Here is a 17500-nt window from a genome sequence, read left to right on the forward strand (position 1 = left end):
GGTGGAGAAGGGGGGCATGTGTATATGTGTGAAAGCAGAAATGCATATGTGTGGGTGTGTGTACTAATGTTTGTGTGTGTGTGTGTGTGTGTGTGTGTGTGTGTGTGTGCGTAGGCTATTGCTAAAGCCTGTTTTGTCTTTGTTGTTCTTACATAAAAGACAGTGTTTATCCTCTAGGATGCCATGTTTGCCATGTGTACTTGTAAAGGAGAGGTGAAATGAAAACCTTTCAAAGTCGAATCTCTTACAGATTCTACTAATTGGATGCTTAATTTTATAAGTAATCCACTGCATTACTCCAAGTTAGTTACATACTAACTAACCCTAACCCTAATTAATTTTCAGGTATTTTTTTTAGATAACTTTGGTCCAAAATAATAAATTGAGGTTATATTAAATTGCCAATTCATTTAATCATTACCATCATTACCATCATTGCCAGTCACAATATGTAAAATGATCTTTATCATGTTTGTATACAGAATGCTAATTGAAATGTCTGTGTAATCCTGTTAATAACCCCATATTTATTATGTAATTAATTACTGCATGTATTCTAGTAACTTGCAGCAACTATTTCACTGTGATCAATTATGTTTTGCAAACCATGTACTATAATATCTTCACATTTACTTTATTATTACCCAACACTTTTGTATGGTAGTATTAATGGGATACAGCAAAACAATTTCTCGGGTCAGTTGCTTTAAGATTTTCTTTGACTGATTTATTTATTTAGTTAGTTATCTATACCTCTATATGCTGTGAATTTACAATATAGCAAAAACTCATTGAGCCATTAAGGTGTCTAAAAATAATACAAAGTCAATCAAGCAAGTTAAAGAGAAATATATTTACTTTATTCATGTTTAAATGATAGATTAGTATTTAAAAAGAAAAGCATAAATGTTAAAAAAAAAAAAAAAGAATTTGTCCTTTCTGTGTTTTTTGTTCTTTTGTTTTGTTAAATATTACACAAAATAAATAATTTTTAAAGCGAACAGATGAAAGGAATGAAGAAAACCCCAATAGAGTGACTGTTGCAAGTTAATAAGTGATAGACTTGTTTATGCGTTGGTGCTTACTTGACTAAATTCTTCTGATTCTGACTTATTTTGCAGCCTTAGACGTTTTCTAATCCTCTCTATCTCTCTTTGCTTTTCGTGTCTTCTCACCTGCCCTCCTAATTTTTGCCCTCCCGTTTTTCTCTGCCCTTGTCCTCCCTGATTCCCAGCCCCCCTTTCTATCAATAGCCTACTTCCTCTTCTTTTCCTTCCAGCCTCTTTTTTTTTTGCTTTCTCTTTCTCTACCTCTCTTACAAATTTTGTCTTTTATCCTTTCATTTCTCCCCAGTCAAGTGCTTCCAGCATGTGGCAAATGTATTTATGGAGTCATTCACATGGACACAAATAGAAAGAAATCTGTTCCATCTCGGTCCGTCATACAAGTTAGTACAGCATAAATAACCCATAGGAGTTAGTATTGTATAAATAACTGCATCCACAGATCACACACATTTACACGTAAAACACAAATTATACTCTTTCCTCCATACCACTTTTCTGTTGGTGATATTCTTACTCAATGTCCCTTAATGCATTCCCACTCCATTTCATTCCAACGTGTCGTCCACATATAAAATCACATTTTGGCACAGAATTCCTTTTTTTCATATTTTCTCCTGTGCCTATGTACTTTATAATTTAAAACAGAAAATAAAATATAACTTGTCCTGTTGGTATCATGTCTGTCAGTTCTTTAACATAGTAGTGCCTTTCTTTAAAAAATAGAAATGTCTTTGCAACAGAAACAGTTTGATTCCTCCAATAGTGATAAAATGTCTATGAGTTCCCATTCCTTCCTCCTCAGTGCAGCAAATCCTCCGCATACAGATCTGTCCGATGTAGCCACCACTCCGGCCCACTATTACTCCCAAAATGTCTGATAGCACGGTGGAGCCCTGAAGTTCGCAGAGCTGCACCACGGCTAATATGTCCGATCATCGTGGCTGTACCACAATGGGCAGGAAGTGGGTGGATGTATGTTTCCTACGTGTCTTCCTCCCCCTCATTGGCTTGCCATTGGCGCTGAGTCCCACAAACATGTGCTTCTTCTTGTTGCGCCACTCGGCCGAAGCGTAGGTGTTGTACTTGTTCTCCTCGATGCGTTCGATCAGACGGCAGTCCGGACCAAAGTCCCTCTGGAGGGGAGAAACAGCGAATGTAAATGGGTGATATGCAAAACAGTGAAATCAGAGCACAGGGCCAGGTGCATAAAGATTGCAACCTCCTGGATTGATATCATCACAGTGCGATGTACATTCACTGTTTGCACTGCTTTTTCCTCTCTGGCAACTTGCAAGAACAGATGTTTGAATGCTTGGCACTGTAGGATGTTAATGAAAATCAGTACTGTTTAATAGCATCAAGCAGAGAGGGAGCCATTTGTGTATGATTAATGAGATAAATTTGTAGGCTGGGCTCTACCCTAGGTTACAGTAAAATTATGATATTCCCTATTGAGTGTATTTTCATCACATTTATTTAAATACAGTCCCCTCTCTCAAGCAAGAATGATTCACAGCTGGTGAACCAAATCTGCTGAGGAATAACTTGATGTTCTTAATAAAGGTTTTGAGAGAGGGGAGAGGGAGTGACATTATATGAATGCAAAACTAACTGAAGAACGCTCTGAAACTCAAGTTTCTGTATATTTTCTAAAGTTATTGTGTATACTAAATGAAGCCTAAGAAAGTACTTAATGTTGGCAACTGTGCCTACGGCAGCTGAAAGGTTTCCTGAACCAGGAGTAACCATCGGGGAATTTTCAACAATGCTCAGATATCCCTCTACTCTCCACCCAAAAATGTCAGGTCTCCCTTCTTCCTTTTTGTTAGAAAATTCCTCCTTTCTTCTTCCCTCATTCAGAGTTTTCACATTTCTCCACCCATTTTCCAAAGATGGCAAGTCGCCTTTCCACTCTATTTCCACAGATCGAACGTCCCTCTCTCATCTATATCCAGACTGGTCAGATCGTTCCACCGTATTTCCAGAACTTTTGTGTGGGGAAGGGCCCTCACACCAGTTCCTCAGTTTCCAGATTTCTGCACCCCAGATCCAAAGTTGCCAGGTCCCTCAACTCAACCTTCCAGAGCTCCCAAAGACGTCAGGTCTCTTGTATGATTTCCATTCCAAGTCAGTCAGGAGATCCTATTCAGCTGTCAACTCCCACTGCCTAAACCCACTTTACCCCATCTCACTCTTGTGTCACCTCATCTCACTTTGCTACACTCTTTACATGGAATCAACAATATATCATCACACCCAGTGTTTCACTTCCCACCTGTCCCAACAGATCTCCCTACATTTCCTCACCGTGAGATTTATGCAGAGGTTGCAGCGATGGGAACGTTGCCTGTTGAAGATGCAAGCAGCATGTCTACCATCCACAGCATCAGAGAAATAGAGTAATTGTATCAGCTGTTCTAAACGGTCCTCAGTAAGACAGTGATTCTCATTCCCCAGTAGACTTAGGATCAAAATTGTAATTTCTAAAAATGTGATAAAGTCCAATGTTGAACTGTTGAGTGGGCCTGGAGAGTACTAATATTTAATAATTAAAAATGCTTTATTTTGGCGAGGTTATAAAGTTAATATTACAAGGTTAATCATAGAGATTTCAATATCCATATGCAGTATGTTGCCCAAATAACAGGTTGGGTCAATCTAGATTCTTTTGGGCCTTGTCTGAGAGCAGCAACAGCTAGTGTGTTTGATATTTTACTCCTAGTGACAACATTGATCAACAAATGGTCAGCCATTGCTTAAGGATCTGTGGTACAATCCCCAGTGTAATCAAGGCCAGCACTAAAAACTCAACGCTAAATTTAAATTGTTGGGGAAGTTGTTTGTGTGTCACTGGAGAAAGGTGTGTGTGTGGGGGGGTGGGGGGGGGTGGGGCAGAGAGGTTAGAAGGAGATGTGACGTCTTACAGGTTTGGGCTCGGTGCCAACAAGACCATTGTGACACCATGTCTGTGGCTTACATTACCACAATGACCACCCACTGCTAAATGAAGAGAAAATGATCTGAGAGAGTAACATTTGTCAGTTTACTGGAAGCTGCCTTAGCGCTTTAGGCTAGCGTCACTTAACCAGCCAGTTAACTGGATGCAGTTGATATTCACAACCAAGAATGTACCTTCCCCAAAACACACACATGTACACACACACACACACACACACACACACACACACACTAACTCAATCTCTCTCTTTCTCTCTTACCCCCCCCTCCCTCCTCTCTCTCTCTCTCTCCCTCTCTCTCTCTGGCCACAGCTGTTCAAATTGGTTCCAGAAGTAAAACTGAATGTTCCCAAAGCAAAATGAGAATATTTTACAGACACTGTGCAGCTTTTTAACTAACATTGGTCTCGGTGAGACCAAACAGTGTGTGCTGGCCGCCTCTCAATTAAAGTGGTGTGAAAAAAGGGTGTGCACAGAATGAAGCTGTAATCATAAGTGACATCAAATTATGGTAATAAAATAATGTCATAATCAGGGAAACAAATGTCATTAACACTTTACTAAGAGAGTGAGACTGGCCAGACGTTACTAAAGACTTAAAACATAAAAGGAAAAGATATATACCGAAGGAGAATCTGAAGAAATTCTGTATATCATATATATATTTCATATATTTCAAATAATTGCTTGAATAAAAGTTATATATTTGACTGACAATTACATCTTTTCACCCAGACCACACAGTGTATTATTCATCCATCCATAATCTTGTTTTTTCATTGAGCGGTTTATACAAATTGAATCTTGGTTAAAACTAAAAGCAATCATTATCTTTTGTGTCACTTACATGTATAAATCTGGCAATATAATGAAATAATGATTTCATTTGATTACCGCTGGATAAAGAAGCCACTGTGTAAATCCATCAAGTGTAACTGAATCCCAGCCCTTCACTAGTGTGTTACTATGGCTAGTGTTGCACTGAGCAGAAGACGTCATGGGAATTCAGTTTCAGGCCATGCAACAGAACGCCTTTCTTTCTTTCTACCGTGTGTCATTTCATCTGTGGTGTGGCTCCAGAGAGACAAGCTGAACGTTAGGTCTTTCAAAGTAAGGAGAGAGAAAAAGGATAGAGAGAATGAGATGAAGAAAGAGAGAGAGAGAGAGAAAACAGATGAAACAAGGGCTGCCCTCCCCAGAGGGACTGAAGCAGAATAGAGAAACTGAAGGATTGTGTTTCCTGTTTCTGAATGGAGTGGAGAGGAGAGGAGAGGCAGGTAGCGGAGAGGAGAGCCTGCATTGACAAGCTGTGGTTCCTGTTTCTGGAATAGAGGGTCTTGCCGCCTTGTCCATTGTTTTAAAAAGCATTCAAGATCATTCAGAGCTGGACAGTCACTGGCTTACAGAGATGAAAGTATCCACATTTAAATGACACAAGGAGGAGGGGAGAGCAGATCTATGCATATCATATCATCAACTGAATTAAACAGAATCCTAGAAGGATGCAAAATGGTTGTGGGAGCTGTGAATCAAGGATAGCTACCACTGTGTTACCACAAATACGTGGAAGGAGAAGAGATGAGCTTTTTTGTTTTCTGAGTGGCTTGACAAAGAATTGATAGTCTACTTAAAGAGGAGGAGATTACTGTGAAATACTGAAGAGTTGAAATAGCACTGGTGGTATTCGAGCTACTTGTTTCTGCAGCCGTGAATGTGAATGGGTGAATGGTAGAAGAGGCAGCTACTCACCGCTCCGTATAGCTCTCCCTTCTTGCTGATTGCCAGGTAGTAGTTACTGCTGAGGCCCCTGATGGCCACCACTCCCACATCCACTGACTTGATCTCCAAAACACCTAGAGCAGTGGAAAGAGAGAGAGAGAGAGAGAGAGAGAGAGAGAGAGAGAGAGAGAGAGAGAGAGAGAGAGAGAGAGAGAGAGAGAGAGAGAGAGAGAGAGAGAGAGAGTTAACGTCATGTTTTGAATAGGTCAATATCTCAAACATAGGACTAGCATGCTTCTGGTGTGCTAGAGCTCTTGTATTCATGTGCATTGTGCTTTATTCTTGTTCTGTTGCTTTTTACGTACGAATCAGATCATTTTGGCTGATTTTAAGCAAAAAAGATTTATGGTCCCAAAGATTTATGACCCCCGCTGTTCTGATCTCACAGTGGCCTAGTTTCAGCATTGTTACCAAGTAAATTTGATTGAGAGATTGCGGGAAATACTGCAGAATATACAAGTAGGGGTACATGTAATGTAAAGGAACATAAAGCAATAAACCACCAACCAAATTCAAGCCCTCTCCTGACCCTATTAGAAGTAATTTGAAAAGAGACATCCTGGAACTTGAGGTTTCTGATTTCTGCCACTCTTAAATGGATACTATAATATTGCAGAAATGGCGTAAAAAATCTTAAAAATGGAGAAACCTGAATCATCTCAGAGTGAACCCCAGCCTTGTCTCTCTCTCTGCCTCACTATGTGACAGTCAGTACTCAGACCGGCCTCTTGCCCCCTGTTCGTTTGCTGGTTAGCTAGTGGGCTGCATGCCCTGGGACCGAGGTGTAAGCCAGGAAAAACCATTTCTCCATGCTATGTTTGTTTTTCTGACCAGGGGAGCACAGGCAGGCAGGCACACGGACAGGACGGAGAGAGGCCTTCTGGCTGCTTGACTGGCAAGGCGTCCATATCAGTTTTCAGGCCTGAACCAATTACTGGTTTAAGCTGTGGTTGCCGGCCCTTTCTTCTCTCATCCTAAAGTCAATTACACCAAGCCATAAAGCTATCAGGGGTTAGAGAGGATTAGCTAAAGGGACCTGGGCCAGTAGGAAGTGGGGTTTGGTCACAAGAATGGTGGGAAGGATTGAATGAGGATGATAAACAGGGAGATTATAGCCAAAAGCAAACAGCCATCAAGTGTTAGAACATTTCTAGAGGTCTATTATTGTCATTGTTGAGCTGTCCAAGTGTCAGTTTTGGGTAGTTAGCTGAATGATTGTTTGACAACTCCATACTAACTACATAACAACAGGGCTCAAATGCATGACGCAAATTGCCCAAAAAAAATATAATCTTTGTGCTTCTCCCACAAAGAGACAATGGCTGCACAGAAAGGGAGACAGTAGAGTGGATGGGTTTCAGAAAGTGATGGAGGATGGAGACAAAATACATTTAAATATGGTTTCACATATGTGACCCTGGTACATTTGATTTATTGCTAGATTATTTATACATCTTTAAAACATATTGAGCTACTATTTTGACCAAGTTTAGGAGGGAGGGAGGGAGACAGCAAGGGAAAGCAGGAAAGACGCAATGAGCGAGAGAAGCAAGGTAGTGAGAAATATAGGAGGAAGGACGAAAGATCAAGCAGATGAGTCTTGCTTTGTGCTTTAACCTTAAAATCTCAGCCCCTTTCTTGCCCTCTCTCTCCCTCTCTCATCCTCAGTCTCTGAGGGGAGACACAGAAATTTGTAACATCCTGCAGCCCTGGTGTGATTTTATGGTGGTCAAGAGACACACAGAGACGAGGGGACCAAACTTTAGGAGCCTTGTTGCACCATTCTTTGATCAGGACTAAGCCATCCAGGCATTTGGAGGCATCCGGAAGCATCCGGCCACTAAGTGCTCTGTCTTAGCTATAAATCCTCATTCTCTATTGCTTTTCTCTCATTCCCTCTGTCTCTCTCTCTCTTACTCTCTCTCTCTCTCTCTCTCTGGTGCATGCTGGGAGTGCGTGAATGAGTGTCTGGCCAAAACGATGATGATTTCCAATGTCCCCCATTTTTGAGAGATATAGTGCTGGCGAGAGACTTGTCATTGCATGGTCAGCTGGTTTCAGATTTTAATTTGATCCCTCTTAGTGCTAAAGATCCCAGAATGAATCATGTTGTCTCTTTTAGGTGGCAAGTGTACATGATTTTGAGGAACAATAACTGAATTTGGTTTTTAAATGTAACATTGAGGGGTACGGTTACATGCTGACGAGATGAAGTGTTTTGGATGTGGGAGGTAGGGGCATTTGATAATGTCTATGTCTCACATGAAATCATCGTCCCTACACCGTGTGTGTGTGTGTGTGTGTGTGTGTGTGCAGAGGGAACAGGGGGAGGGGAGGGGGGCAGAGTGGTGACAGCTTTGTCACACCAACTCCGGATGTTAGGGAGGAGGATAGGAGTAGGGAGACAGGCAAAAATGCTGCTATGCCAGTGGTAGAATCTGTGCTGCAGGTTTATTATCCTATGAAGCAAGAACATGAGTTTAAAGTACTAGCTATGAAAGGGAAAATACATAAACGATGGCTCCAAAAGTAAGAGATAAACAAAGCAGCATCACACACATCAAAATTCAACTCAGGTGGCACCCCCGACTCTGAGAGTCGCGAGGATATTCTGAGCACAGTAGCAGAATCATCACCATTAGACCATAGTGACGGGAAGCTTTCTGTGTGTTCAATACAAGGCAGAACCAACAATGTCAGGCAGAGACGGGCAAAAGACATTGGTAAAAAATCAATCGCTTACTGTTAGCAATGGCATGGAGGCTTCACTACCAGAAGGTCAGCAGGCCCTGACATGTTTAAAGAGTCACTCTTGTCCATCCTAGCCATTTTTATCTTAATGAGTGATTTTGATGATTTGATCCAAAAAAAAAGGGAGGGGGTGTTTGAGGTGGACTAGCAGTGGTTGGTACCTTGCATATCTTATAGGCGCCGTTCACTCAATGCTAATAATAAATCATTTATGGCACCGGTTAGCAGTGTTAGACCGACTATCAGGGCTTCTAGCTAAGGTCCAAGCAATATTAGTCGATGTCTTCTGAGGTTGGTACCACTGGCAGGATGGAAAGGGTCTGTACATCCAGACAGTCGGTCAACTGCTTTCCATTTCCTGAAGCTTCTCTATGGCACAAGGGAGGGTAAATGGCTGTCACAGGTCTCATATTGCATCAGGTGGGAGGTTTAGGGTTTCTTTCTTTTTGACTGATAGTTGCAGAGTCTCTGTTAATAACCCGCCACCATTCTACAGGGGTCTAGTGTGGGTATGGAGTCTCATGAGACTGGCACCTTCGGCCTCCCTGTACTGGCTCCTACAGGAACCCCTTATCCATGATGCATGAGTGGACCTCGCACCAACGCTTCCAGCCTCATCAGAGACTTTCAAAAGAGCAAACATCACCACACTTTGGACTCATTGTACAGCTGCTGGAGAGGTAAAGGGGGGGCTTGACGGAGCATGACTGGCTTTTGCTGCATGGCCAGCTGGACTCACCTGGACTCAAGGGATGCTTTCCCTAGACTGAGGATTACCCCAGTAATCCCTGCTACAGACTACAATGGACCACTGCTTTCTTTCGGGGGGCTGGGATGTATGGGACTGGACTCAGCTAAGGGGAAATATTTGTTTGTTTAAATCCTGAAAGTAGACAGGTTGAAGGAAAGAGATGATGCCCCACGGAGAGCAAAATTGGGGGCAGGCATGGTCAGCGCACCAGCTTGAGGGTCACACTACAGACCGCCATTGACTAAGGGGACTTGCAATGGAGGATTTTACATGGTGTAATAGCTGTGAACGCTTTTATCTGTCCTGAAACCAAATGTTGGTAGACAGTGTGTTTTTGTCCACTCAGAGACACTGTGCTTCATTGTTTTATGGAGTGTCAAAGGCTGAGGCCTCTTTTCTTTTGATTTCCTTTTTGTTTAGTTCTTTAGGGGAACTTTTCTCTGTGTCAGGTTTCATATTTGGACACTATTATAAAAGAAAAAAGGCCAAAGGATCTCTGTATTTTTTATTAGGCTCAGTCTAGGAAAGATGACAATAGCCTATATTTGAGCAGGAAACAAGTGGAAGAGTTAGGCAACTGTTTGGGTGTAGCTGATGTTTCTAAGAGACAGAATAAAGGTTGATTTTGCCAGTGGGAGGGAGTTGCATTTTGCAGGTGTGTTAGGCTGAGTAGGTATTAGATGGGGGGTGGTGGACAGTATTTTGTGTGTGTGTGTTCTATTTTTGTTTTTTGGTTTGGTCTTACACCGCTTCCAGACGTGCCGCGAGCGAGCTAATTGGCTACGACATCGCGACGTAAACGTTTGGTGATCTTTCATTTGCCCGGAAAAGGACGTGAGCACACAGTTCGGTCGTTTCTTTTCGTGTGTGAGTTAAATGTACTGCTTGGCTGAAGGAAACTGCCCCTTATTTGGTCAATAAAGGAGTGTTCAAACTCAACCTCCCTCTCTCTCTCTCTCTCTCTCTCTCTCTCTCTCTCTCTCTCCCTCCCTCTCTCCTTTGACACATCCTCTCAGAATACAACGCACCACTTTAGGTCGCTTGTGTTTTTGTGAACATTCTTTATCGGCAGTACTGTCCATTCTTTCACTATTCAAACTTTCTGAGTTCATAGTTCACTAAGGCAGCATTACACACACACACACACACACACATACACACATACACACACACACACAGGGCTACAAGCAGTCACTGTCACACAACCCAACACAGATCCATCTAGTTCCAAATGCTCCATCTTGCCAGAACCACAGTCGACCTTTCTGAGCTGAGTTCTGTCAAAATAAGATTTGTCTGTGCCGTGCCGAGGGCTTGTCCACCTGTTTAAACCCTTTCCCCTGCTCCCGTTTGATGTGGTGCGCCAAAACCAAAGCACAGGGCTCTTTTATGGGCCCTTTACCAGCCACCAGAAGCAGTCCGTCTGCCTGTGAGTTGAAAGGCCAGGCTGCAACAAAAGGCTTAGATTGCAACAACAGAGTTTATGATGGAGGTACAGGCAAGAGAACAGAGAAAAGCAGGACCTGGGCTTGTGACAGAGACACATGCATCAAGTTTTTGTGACAAACACACATACAGATACAGACATGCACATACGCACATAAACACACATGAGGATCTAACATTGGACCAACATCGCCCTCGCAACTTTCTTTTACTTTTTGTCACTTTTTCTCTCTCTCACTGATTTTCAAATCTTCCTCATCTGTCTACATAAGTTTCACACCCCTCTTTACTATACTGATATCTTAATCAGTCCATCTCACATTTCTCTCTGTCTTTTCTCTGTTTCTCTTTATTCCAACCTGTTCTGTTTTAAACTTGTTGTTCCCCTTGCCTGTGCTTCTGGCTCACAGCCCAAAATCTTAACTTTAAATTTACTTTTAAGAGCAAAGAAAAACTTTAATGACCCATACTGAAAGCACAAAAAAACACAGGGTTCTCTAAATATAAAAAGGCTCTGACATTTACGCTTTCAATATTTTTAATGAATTACTAAGGGCAAACACCTGTGTGTAACAGGGCAATACTGCAACTTTCATAAAAACAGGCCTAGCAGGGTCGTTGCCGGTCAAAAACAAACCATAATACTGACAGAGCTACAAGTATAAATAAACTGAACCTGGCTTTCCAACTGTAGGAAACTGTTCATGAATCACTTCATAAAGCCTCTAACTTCAGTGTCTGTTGGAGTTTGTTGTCAGATACCTAAACTCCAATATGAACTATTGAAAGGTGTAAGCCTCCATCAATTTGATAAATTAAACTGAAATCTGACTCAAAAGCACCGTGGAAATTCGACTGCAAGCCAGGAGCCAGGTTGTAGTTTTTGTGAATTCAAGCCATTTATCAGTTCTGCTCTTGTAGCTTTTACAGGTCATAGTACTGGTTATAATGTTGGCTGATGGTGACTGCTATTGCCTCGAGTTTGCTATTTTTTCATGTAAAATCCACATTCCACGGGTGGTCGCCATAACTTTGTTGTCTGGTTCCCTCAGACTTGGCTTCTAACCTCATCTCAGTAGGTGGGATAATTTCTCAACCCCACTTTCTCTCTCAACCTTGCTACATGTCTCTCTATTGCTTCACATCCACTTTTTCCTATACTCTGTTCCCCATCTGTCTTCCTTTCCACAGCCCTCCCTCTCAGCTTTTCTCTCTCCATCGTTCTCTTTCAGTGCCTCCGTTTCTCTCTTTCCTCCTCTAAACGTTACCGCCACCTTCAACCTCTCAGCTCCATCTCCTCCTTCTCCTGCGCCTCATGCTTCCTTTCTCCCCTTATCTCCACTTTCCTTCCACTTTCTTCCATTCCCGATCTCTCTTTACACTTTTTCCTCTCTCCAAACCCCAGGCTTTAAATATTGTGACAGACCAGACATTATAGGATCATGTCCTAATTTACTCAAATCTACAGTACAACACCCGTATGGCTGTATTTGTTTGGAGACAATCAGTTTTATGTACAAAGTGTCAGACTTTGAGCTTCACAGCACACAGAGGGACCTCAGAGGTTCACACACAGACACTGACAAAGCACAGGCTACTCACTCCTTCTAAACCAGGCTTCAATTGGTAACATAGTGGATAAACTCATGAGGTGGATAGCTTTATGAACATACTATAGTGTAAGTAAAAACATGGATTCAACCCTGTCACTGACCAAATAAATGGGATATGATTTTGATAATTAAAATCAGTGGATAAGAAGTAATCTCAATGTCAAAGACTTCCACTTCCGGAAGAGTTTTGTGACTGATTAAAAAAAGTAGGCAAAATATGTTTTTTTTTTGTTTTTTTAATGTTTGGAATGTGCTTTATTTAACCTGCCTAAGCACAGAGTCCTAAGTGAAAACATGACTTGCAAGAATGCAATCAAATGCTCATCATCATTTTTGAGATATTAAAAAATCTACAGCTTTTGCTCTGCTGTAGTGGTTTGGTCTCTGAACGGCAGATGGGACATGTATCTATGGCTCCATCAAGTACACAAACACTCCTGCACACACGCACACACACACACACACAATCACACAGATACAGTGCACACACAGATATCAGCATACACAAGCGTGCTCACCGACACCGACAAACATGAGTATACACACACACATACACACACACACACATGCAGACCTCCCCTTGACCCCCTGCCTGCCCCCCGCCTGCCCCCTGCCTCTAAGAACATGGTCAGTGGGACTCCAGCTGAACCTAAAGGTTAAGGGAGGTTGTGAAAATGTTTCCACTGTTTATCCAAGGGCTTTTTTGAAGATTATACTGCGGCCGTTCACATTGCGACCTCGACACGGTGACAAGCTGTGAGTGGGTCTACTGCTTGCGTGCAGCCTGGAAAGGTCTTGGTTTTGTGTTGTGAAATAACTTTGCTAGTGTACTAGTTCATAGGGTTGTGAACTCCTCTCAGTGAGAAGAATGGAAATGATTTGGTTCTTTTTTTCTAATTCCAGTGCTCAGACATTGAGATGTTGGATGAACCGCTGACTTTCCTGTGTTTTTTTTCTACAGCAGTAAATTCTCCCGCTCCTTTTAGATGTTAAACCTAAATGTCACATCCAAGAAACTGCATTTTCGCTATACAAAAACGCCTTTTTTTTTTTCTTACAATATCATGTTTGATTTGCATCAGTTGAGGTCGAAGCACAAAGATCATTTTTCTCTTTGAAACTATAGCAACAGAGTGACTGACGATGTGTCGCATTCGCCGTGACATGAGAGTTTGCGTCCAAGCGACTGCCAAAGACTCGAGAGCGAAAGAAAATCGAAACCAGTGGAGAAGACAAAAGGAGAATAGAGAGAATAGAGGAATTCACAGAGGAGAGAAGGAGGCTGTCACTTCCTCACAGCTCTACAATGGCGCTTGAATTATAGGTAATGAAATGGAAATATGAAAATATGCTGCTATATTTGAAGATACAAATACAAATGACGATGAACGAAATGCGTTATTGAAAAAAACGTGGTTTCAGCCAGTGCAGCCGTCCAGCCCACCATTGCTTTTAACGGGATTAAAGTATTTCCTTTGCATTATTTGGGTAAATATAAGAAGTCTGAGAGAACAAACAACATTGGTGAGTGGTGGTGAGGATATTGGGTTGGAGTAGAACTGCTGTATATTATGTGTTCTGAGAAGTGGTGAGGTATTTAGACTGATGTGGTTGACAACAGTATCATCCTGCACTAACTTGCCACATCAAAGCCCGCCTGGCCAACAGTTCTGACCAAAGCTGAGAAAACATGGGCCTGTTTCTGATTTTCAATATGACCAAAATGTTTTTTTACAAATATCGTTTTTGGTAAACGGATTTGTTTTCAAAATTAGTTTTGTGATATTTAACACATAAATCATTATTTGGCTATAAATCACATTTTCTGGAACGCAGGTACGGCTTGCCCTCCGAGCTCTCCGTGGGACGGGGCGCATGTCAAGGGGGTGCAAAAAAGTATTTTCTTGATTAGCAAGGTTTGACCCGTACTCACTGTGCTATTTAACTTATTCTTGCCTACATAATGGTTTTATTTCCTCTCCTGACAGGAACACTCACATCACTGTCTGTCTCGCCGGACAGAGATAGCCAAAACCGCACTGTTCAAGCTGTGTGTGATTTCAAAACTGGCCGAGGTACACAAAGAAAAACAAGTCCAGATTATTCAGAAACAAAACAAAATGGATCACCTGCGTGTAAAACCTCTGTTTAAAATACCAGAGGTCTGTCTACCCAGCCAACAGATAGCGTTAAGTTTCGTCTGTCCCACTCATCATTCCAGTCTACGTTATTTGAGATCACTTTACAAAGTGCAGTCAGACCACCTCCACAGAAAATTATGTCACACGCATTTAGGGTAGCTGGAAAAAACCAAAAGAAATTCACAGCGATGGTAATGGTGATTTGATAGAGAAAAAAACACGACCACCTGAGATATTGTGATTCGTCTAACGCAGTTGACTTTGTAACATGATAAAGTGCCAAGGCTGCCAGTTTCTGTCAAAACATTTCACAGGCCAGTGACAGGGCAAGAATTATGTTTTCAGGGAAAGCGCTACGACGGCCGTCTGCATTTCACACATTTTTCATTTACAGTTCAGTTGCCAACGCAGTGTTGCCTAATTGTTGTGGTTTCAGTTGTTGGCATTCAAACTTTTAGTTTCGGAAAACCTGTCATTTTACACCACAAATATTATGCACACACATTATTCATGCTGTCACACATCTCTCTCTCTCTCTCTCTCTCTCTCACACACACTCTCTTTCATTCTCTTTCTTTCTTTCATTCTCTCTCTCTCTCTCTCTCTCTCTCTCTCTCTTTCTTTCATTCTCTTACTCTCTACACACACACACACACACACACACACACACACACAGAGCCTAATTAGCTGGCATTCCTGGCTGCTCTGTTCAAACGGCCAGGCTGTCCAGATGCCTCTCTGGACTCAACTCTGGGCTCTCAGCTCTACCTTTGATGACTCCATTAAGACCCTCACTTCCACACACACACACACACACTTCCATCTGCCCCAGCGCGCGTGTGTTTGTGTATGTGTGTGTGTACGTGCGTGCATGTGCATGTGTATGTGTGTGTGTGTAACAGGGTGAGAGAGAGGGAGAAGGAATGAGACAGAGAGAGATGGCTTGAGGTGTATGTGTGTGTGTGTGTGTGTGTGTGTGTGTGTGTGTGTGTGTGTGTGGAGGGGGGCTTTTCACTTTTCTTGAGGTACCTGGTGTCTAGGGCAGCAGCCCTGGATGTTATCTGTCACAGATGCTATACTCCACCTCCCACTGCTTTACTGGTTACGAATTCTGCACATTCCCATACAGGGAATCGAGAGAGTCGGGCAAGGTTGTATTATTGTACGGTGCATCGTGTCGCTACCTCCTCTCTAAAACTAAGAAGTACTGGCTCCAAATGTGTAATAATGACCTCCATTTCATTGCTTTGATTACATGGCGTTACATTTTTAGGATTAACTGATGTAGAATCACTGTTTACTTAGCCATGGCCATGGAGCAAGATTGTGGTGCTGACATGGCTGCCAGCAAATACTGCAATTTCCAATTCTTAACTAAATCAACTGCCATGATTTCCACTACAGGGCCAAGCAGGGATCTTCTGAGCTTGCTCTTTTTTTGTCACTCTGTTTACTCCCAAGCAAACATTGCTGTGAATCTATTTTGTAGCTTGTCAAATGTAATGATTTGTTATTTAGACAACACTTTCAAATAAGCAAATTGTTGCTGAACATTTTGATTAAGCCTGGCTCTGTCATGCCCCACTTCACTCTCCTGTGGAAAAGCAGCTATTGGTTTGTCGATAAGCCAGCACTGAGAGGCTTTGGACACTGGGCCAGCAGCGTTGGACTAAGACAGGTGTGGCATCCAAACAACAATGGGCAGAAAAGAGACTGGGCCAAAACTGGGCTGTAGTGCCATGGAGGCATACGTTTCAGTTAACACTGATAAAAGACGCACAATAGTCTATGCTGGCGTTTATAAATACCTCACTGTGGACAGTTTGGAGTCAATAGTATGGGCGTATAAAAACTGCTGACATCAGCAATATGAATGTATACTCCCAGATGTGTTCAGAAATGTTCATTCAAAAGCCTGAACAACTTCAGCAATACAAATATGACAATACCTGTAAAATACACACATATACTAGCAGCAGATTTGTAAAGTACATAAGATGGAAATGACAATTCAGACCAAAGCTTTGCAGTTGTTTGGCAATCTGGATTATGACGCAGTCCTATGGTCACAGTATCTTTCCTCTGCTCTCTCCATTCTTCATTCTCTATTTCTCTCTCTTTCTCTATCGCTCCTTCTCTGTCTGCGGGATGAGATGAGTGGGCTAGGCAAGAATCCTCCACATAACATAAACAATGTTCGTCAAAACAAAGATGTCCAACTTAAGATTCTTGCGGATAGTAATCGACTCTTGATGTTTGGAGCCGTTTCTCTTCGGAGAGTTGAAGCGCTCCAAAGCAGCAGAAGATCTTACAGAAATGTGATTTGCTGCTGAAAGACTTTTGTTTAAGGTGGTGCCTGCCTGGTGGGGTTAGTGGCATCGCTGCCTTGGGCTGCCTACAGAAATCTGGCTCTTATTTCAGGCATGTTGGAGCTGACACATTAATAGACAGAATAGTGAATTGATGGGTGAATATCAAGCAGCGATGACAGGAAATATGTAAACAGTGATGGAAAACTGAGACGACTCAGTTCTGTCCTCGTCCCCAGTGACTCTGGGCAAAGCACTCGAAGCTTCGAAAAGTATGAAAACTGAATTTTTGCAATGAAGAAATTTCGTAACAAATATCTGAGCAAAGGGAAACTCGATCAAGGGTGGACGGGTGTTCAAATACGTTTCCTCAATCAGCATTTCTAATGTCTCTCTTGCTCCTCTCCTCTCACCAACATTCCTGACACATCCAAAGCATGAACACACACATGCTCCGCAAATGACCCTGTACTCTCAGTAATGGGGTCAAAGGTGACTCATACATCTGGACCTCTGGACCTTCGCGCTCACCCCTGTGTGCGTCCTGTGTGTGTGTGTGTGCGTGTGTGTGGGTGTGTGTGTGTGTGTGCGTGTGTGTGTGTGTGTGAGAGAGAGAGAGAGACAGAGACAGACACCCCTGAATAGTGCTGAAGAAGGAGGGGTTGGTAGAGGGAGAGACCGAAAGT

The 17500-nt window shown here is 42.3% G+C and overlaps 2 protein-coding genes across 2 annotated transcripts in view; both read right to left on the minus strand.

The window, feature by feature from the left end:
* The window catches only part of gnaz (guanine nucleotide binding protein (G protein), alpha z polypeptide), a 256720-nt gene that overhangs the window by 6604 nt on the left and 232616 nt on the right, over positions 1 to 17500 (minus strand). The window lies entirely within an intron of this gene.
* Positions 871 to 17500, minus strand: part of fgf10a (fibroblast growth factor 10a) — a 24912-nt gene continuing 8282 nt past the window's right edge. The window contains exons 2-3 of the mRNA XM_071913539.2: positions 5774 to 5877; positions 871 to 2200 (exon numbers count right to left, since the gene is read on the minus strand). Of these exons, the coding sequence (XP_071769640.2) occupies positions 2000 to 2200; positions 5774 to 5877 (305 nt within the window). The 3' untranslated portion in view covers positions 871 to 1999. The remainder of the gene's footprint in view (positions 2201 to 5773; positions 5878 to 17500) is intronic.

The sequence above is a fragment of the Centroberyx gerrardi genome, chromosome 2, assembly GCF_048128805.1.
Source record: "Centroberyx gerrardi isolate f3 chromosome 2, fCenGer3.hap1.cur.20231027, whole genome shotgun sequence".
In the NCBI taxonomy this organism is placed as follows: domain Eukaryota; kingdom Metazoa; phylum Chordata; class Actinopteri; order Beryciformes; family Berycidae; genus Centroberyx; species Centroberyx gerrardi.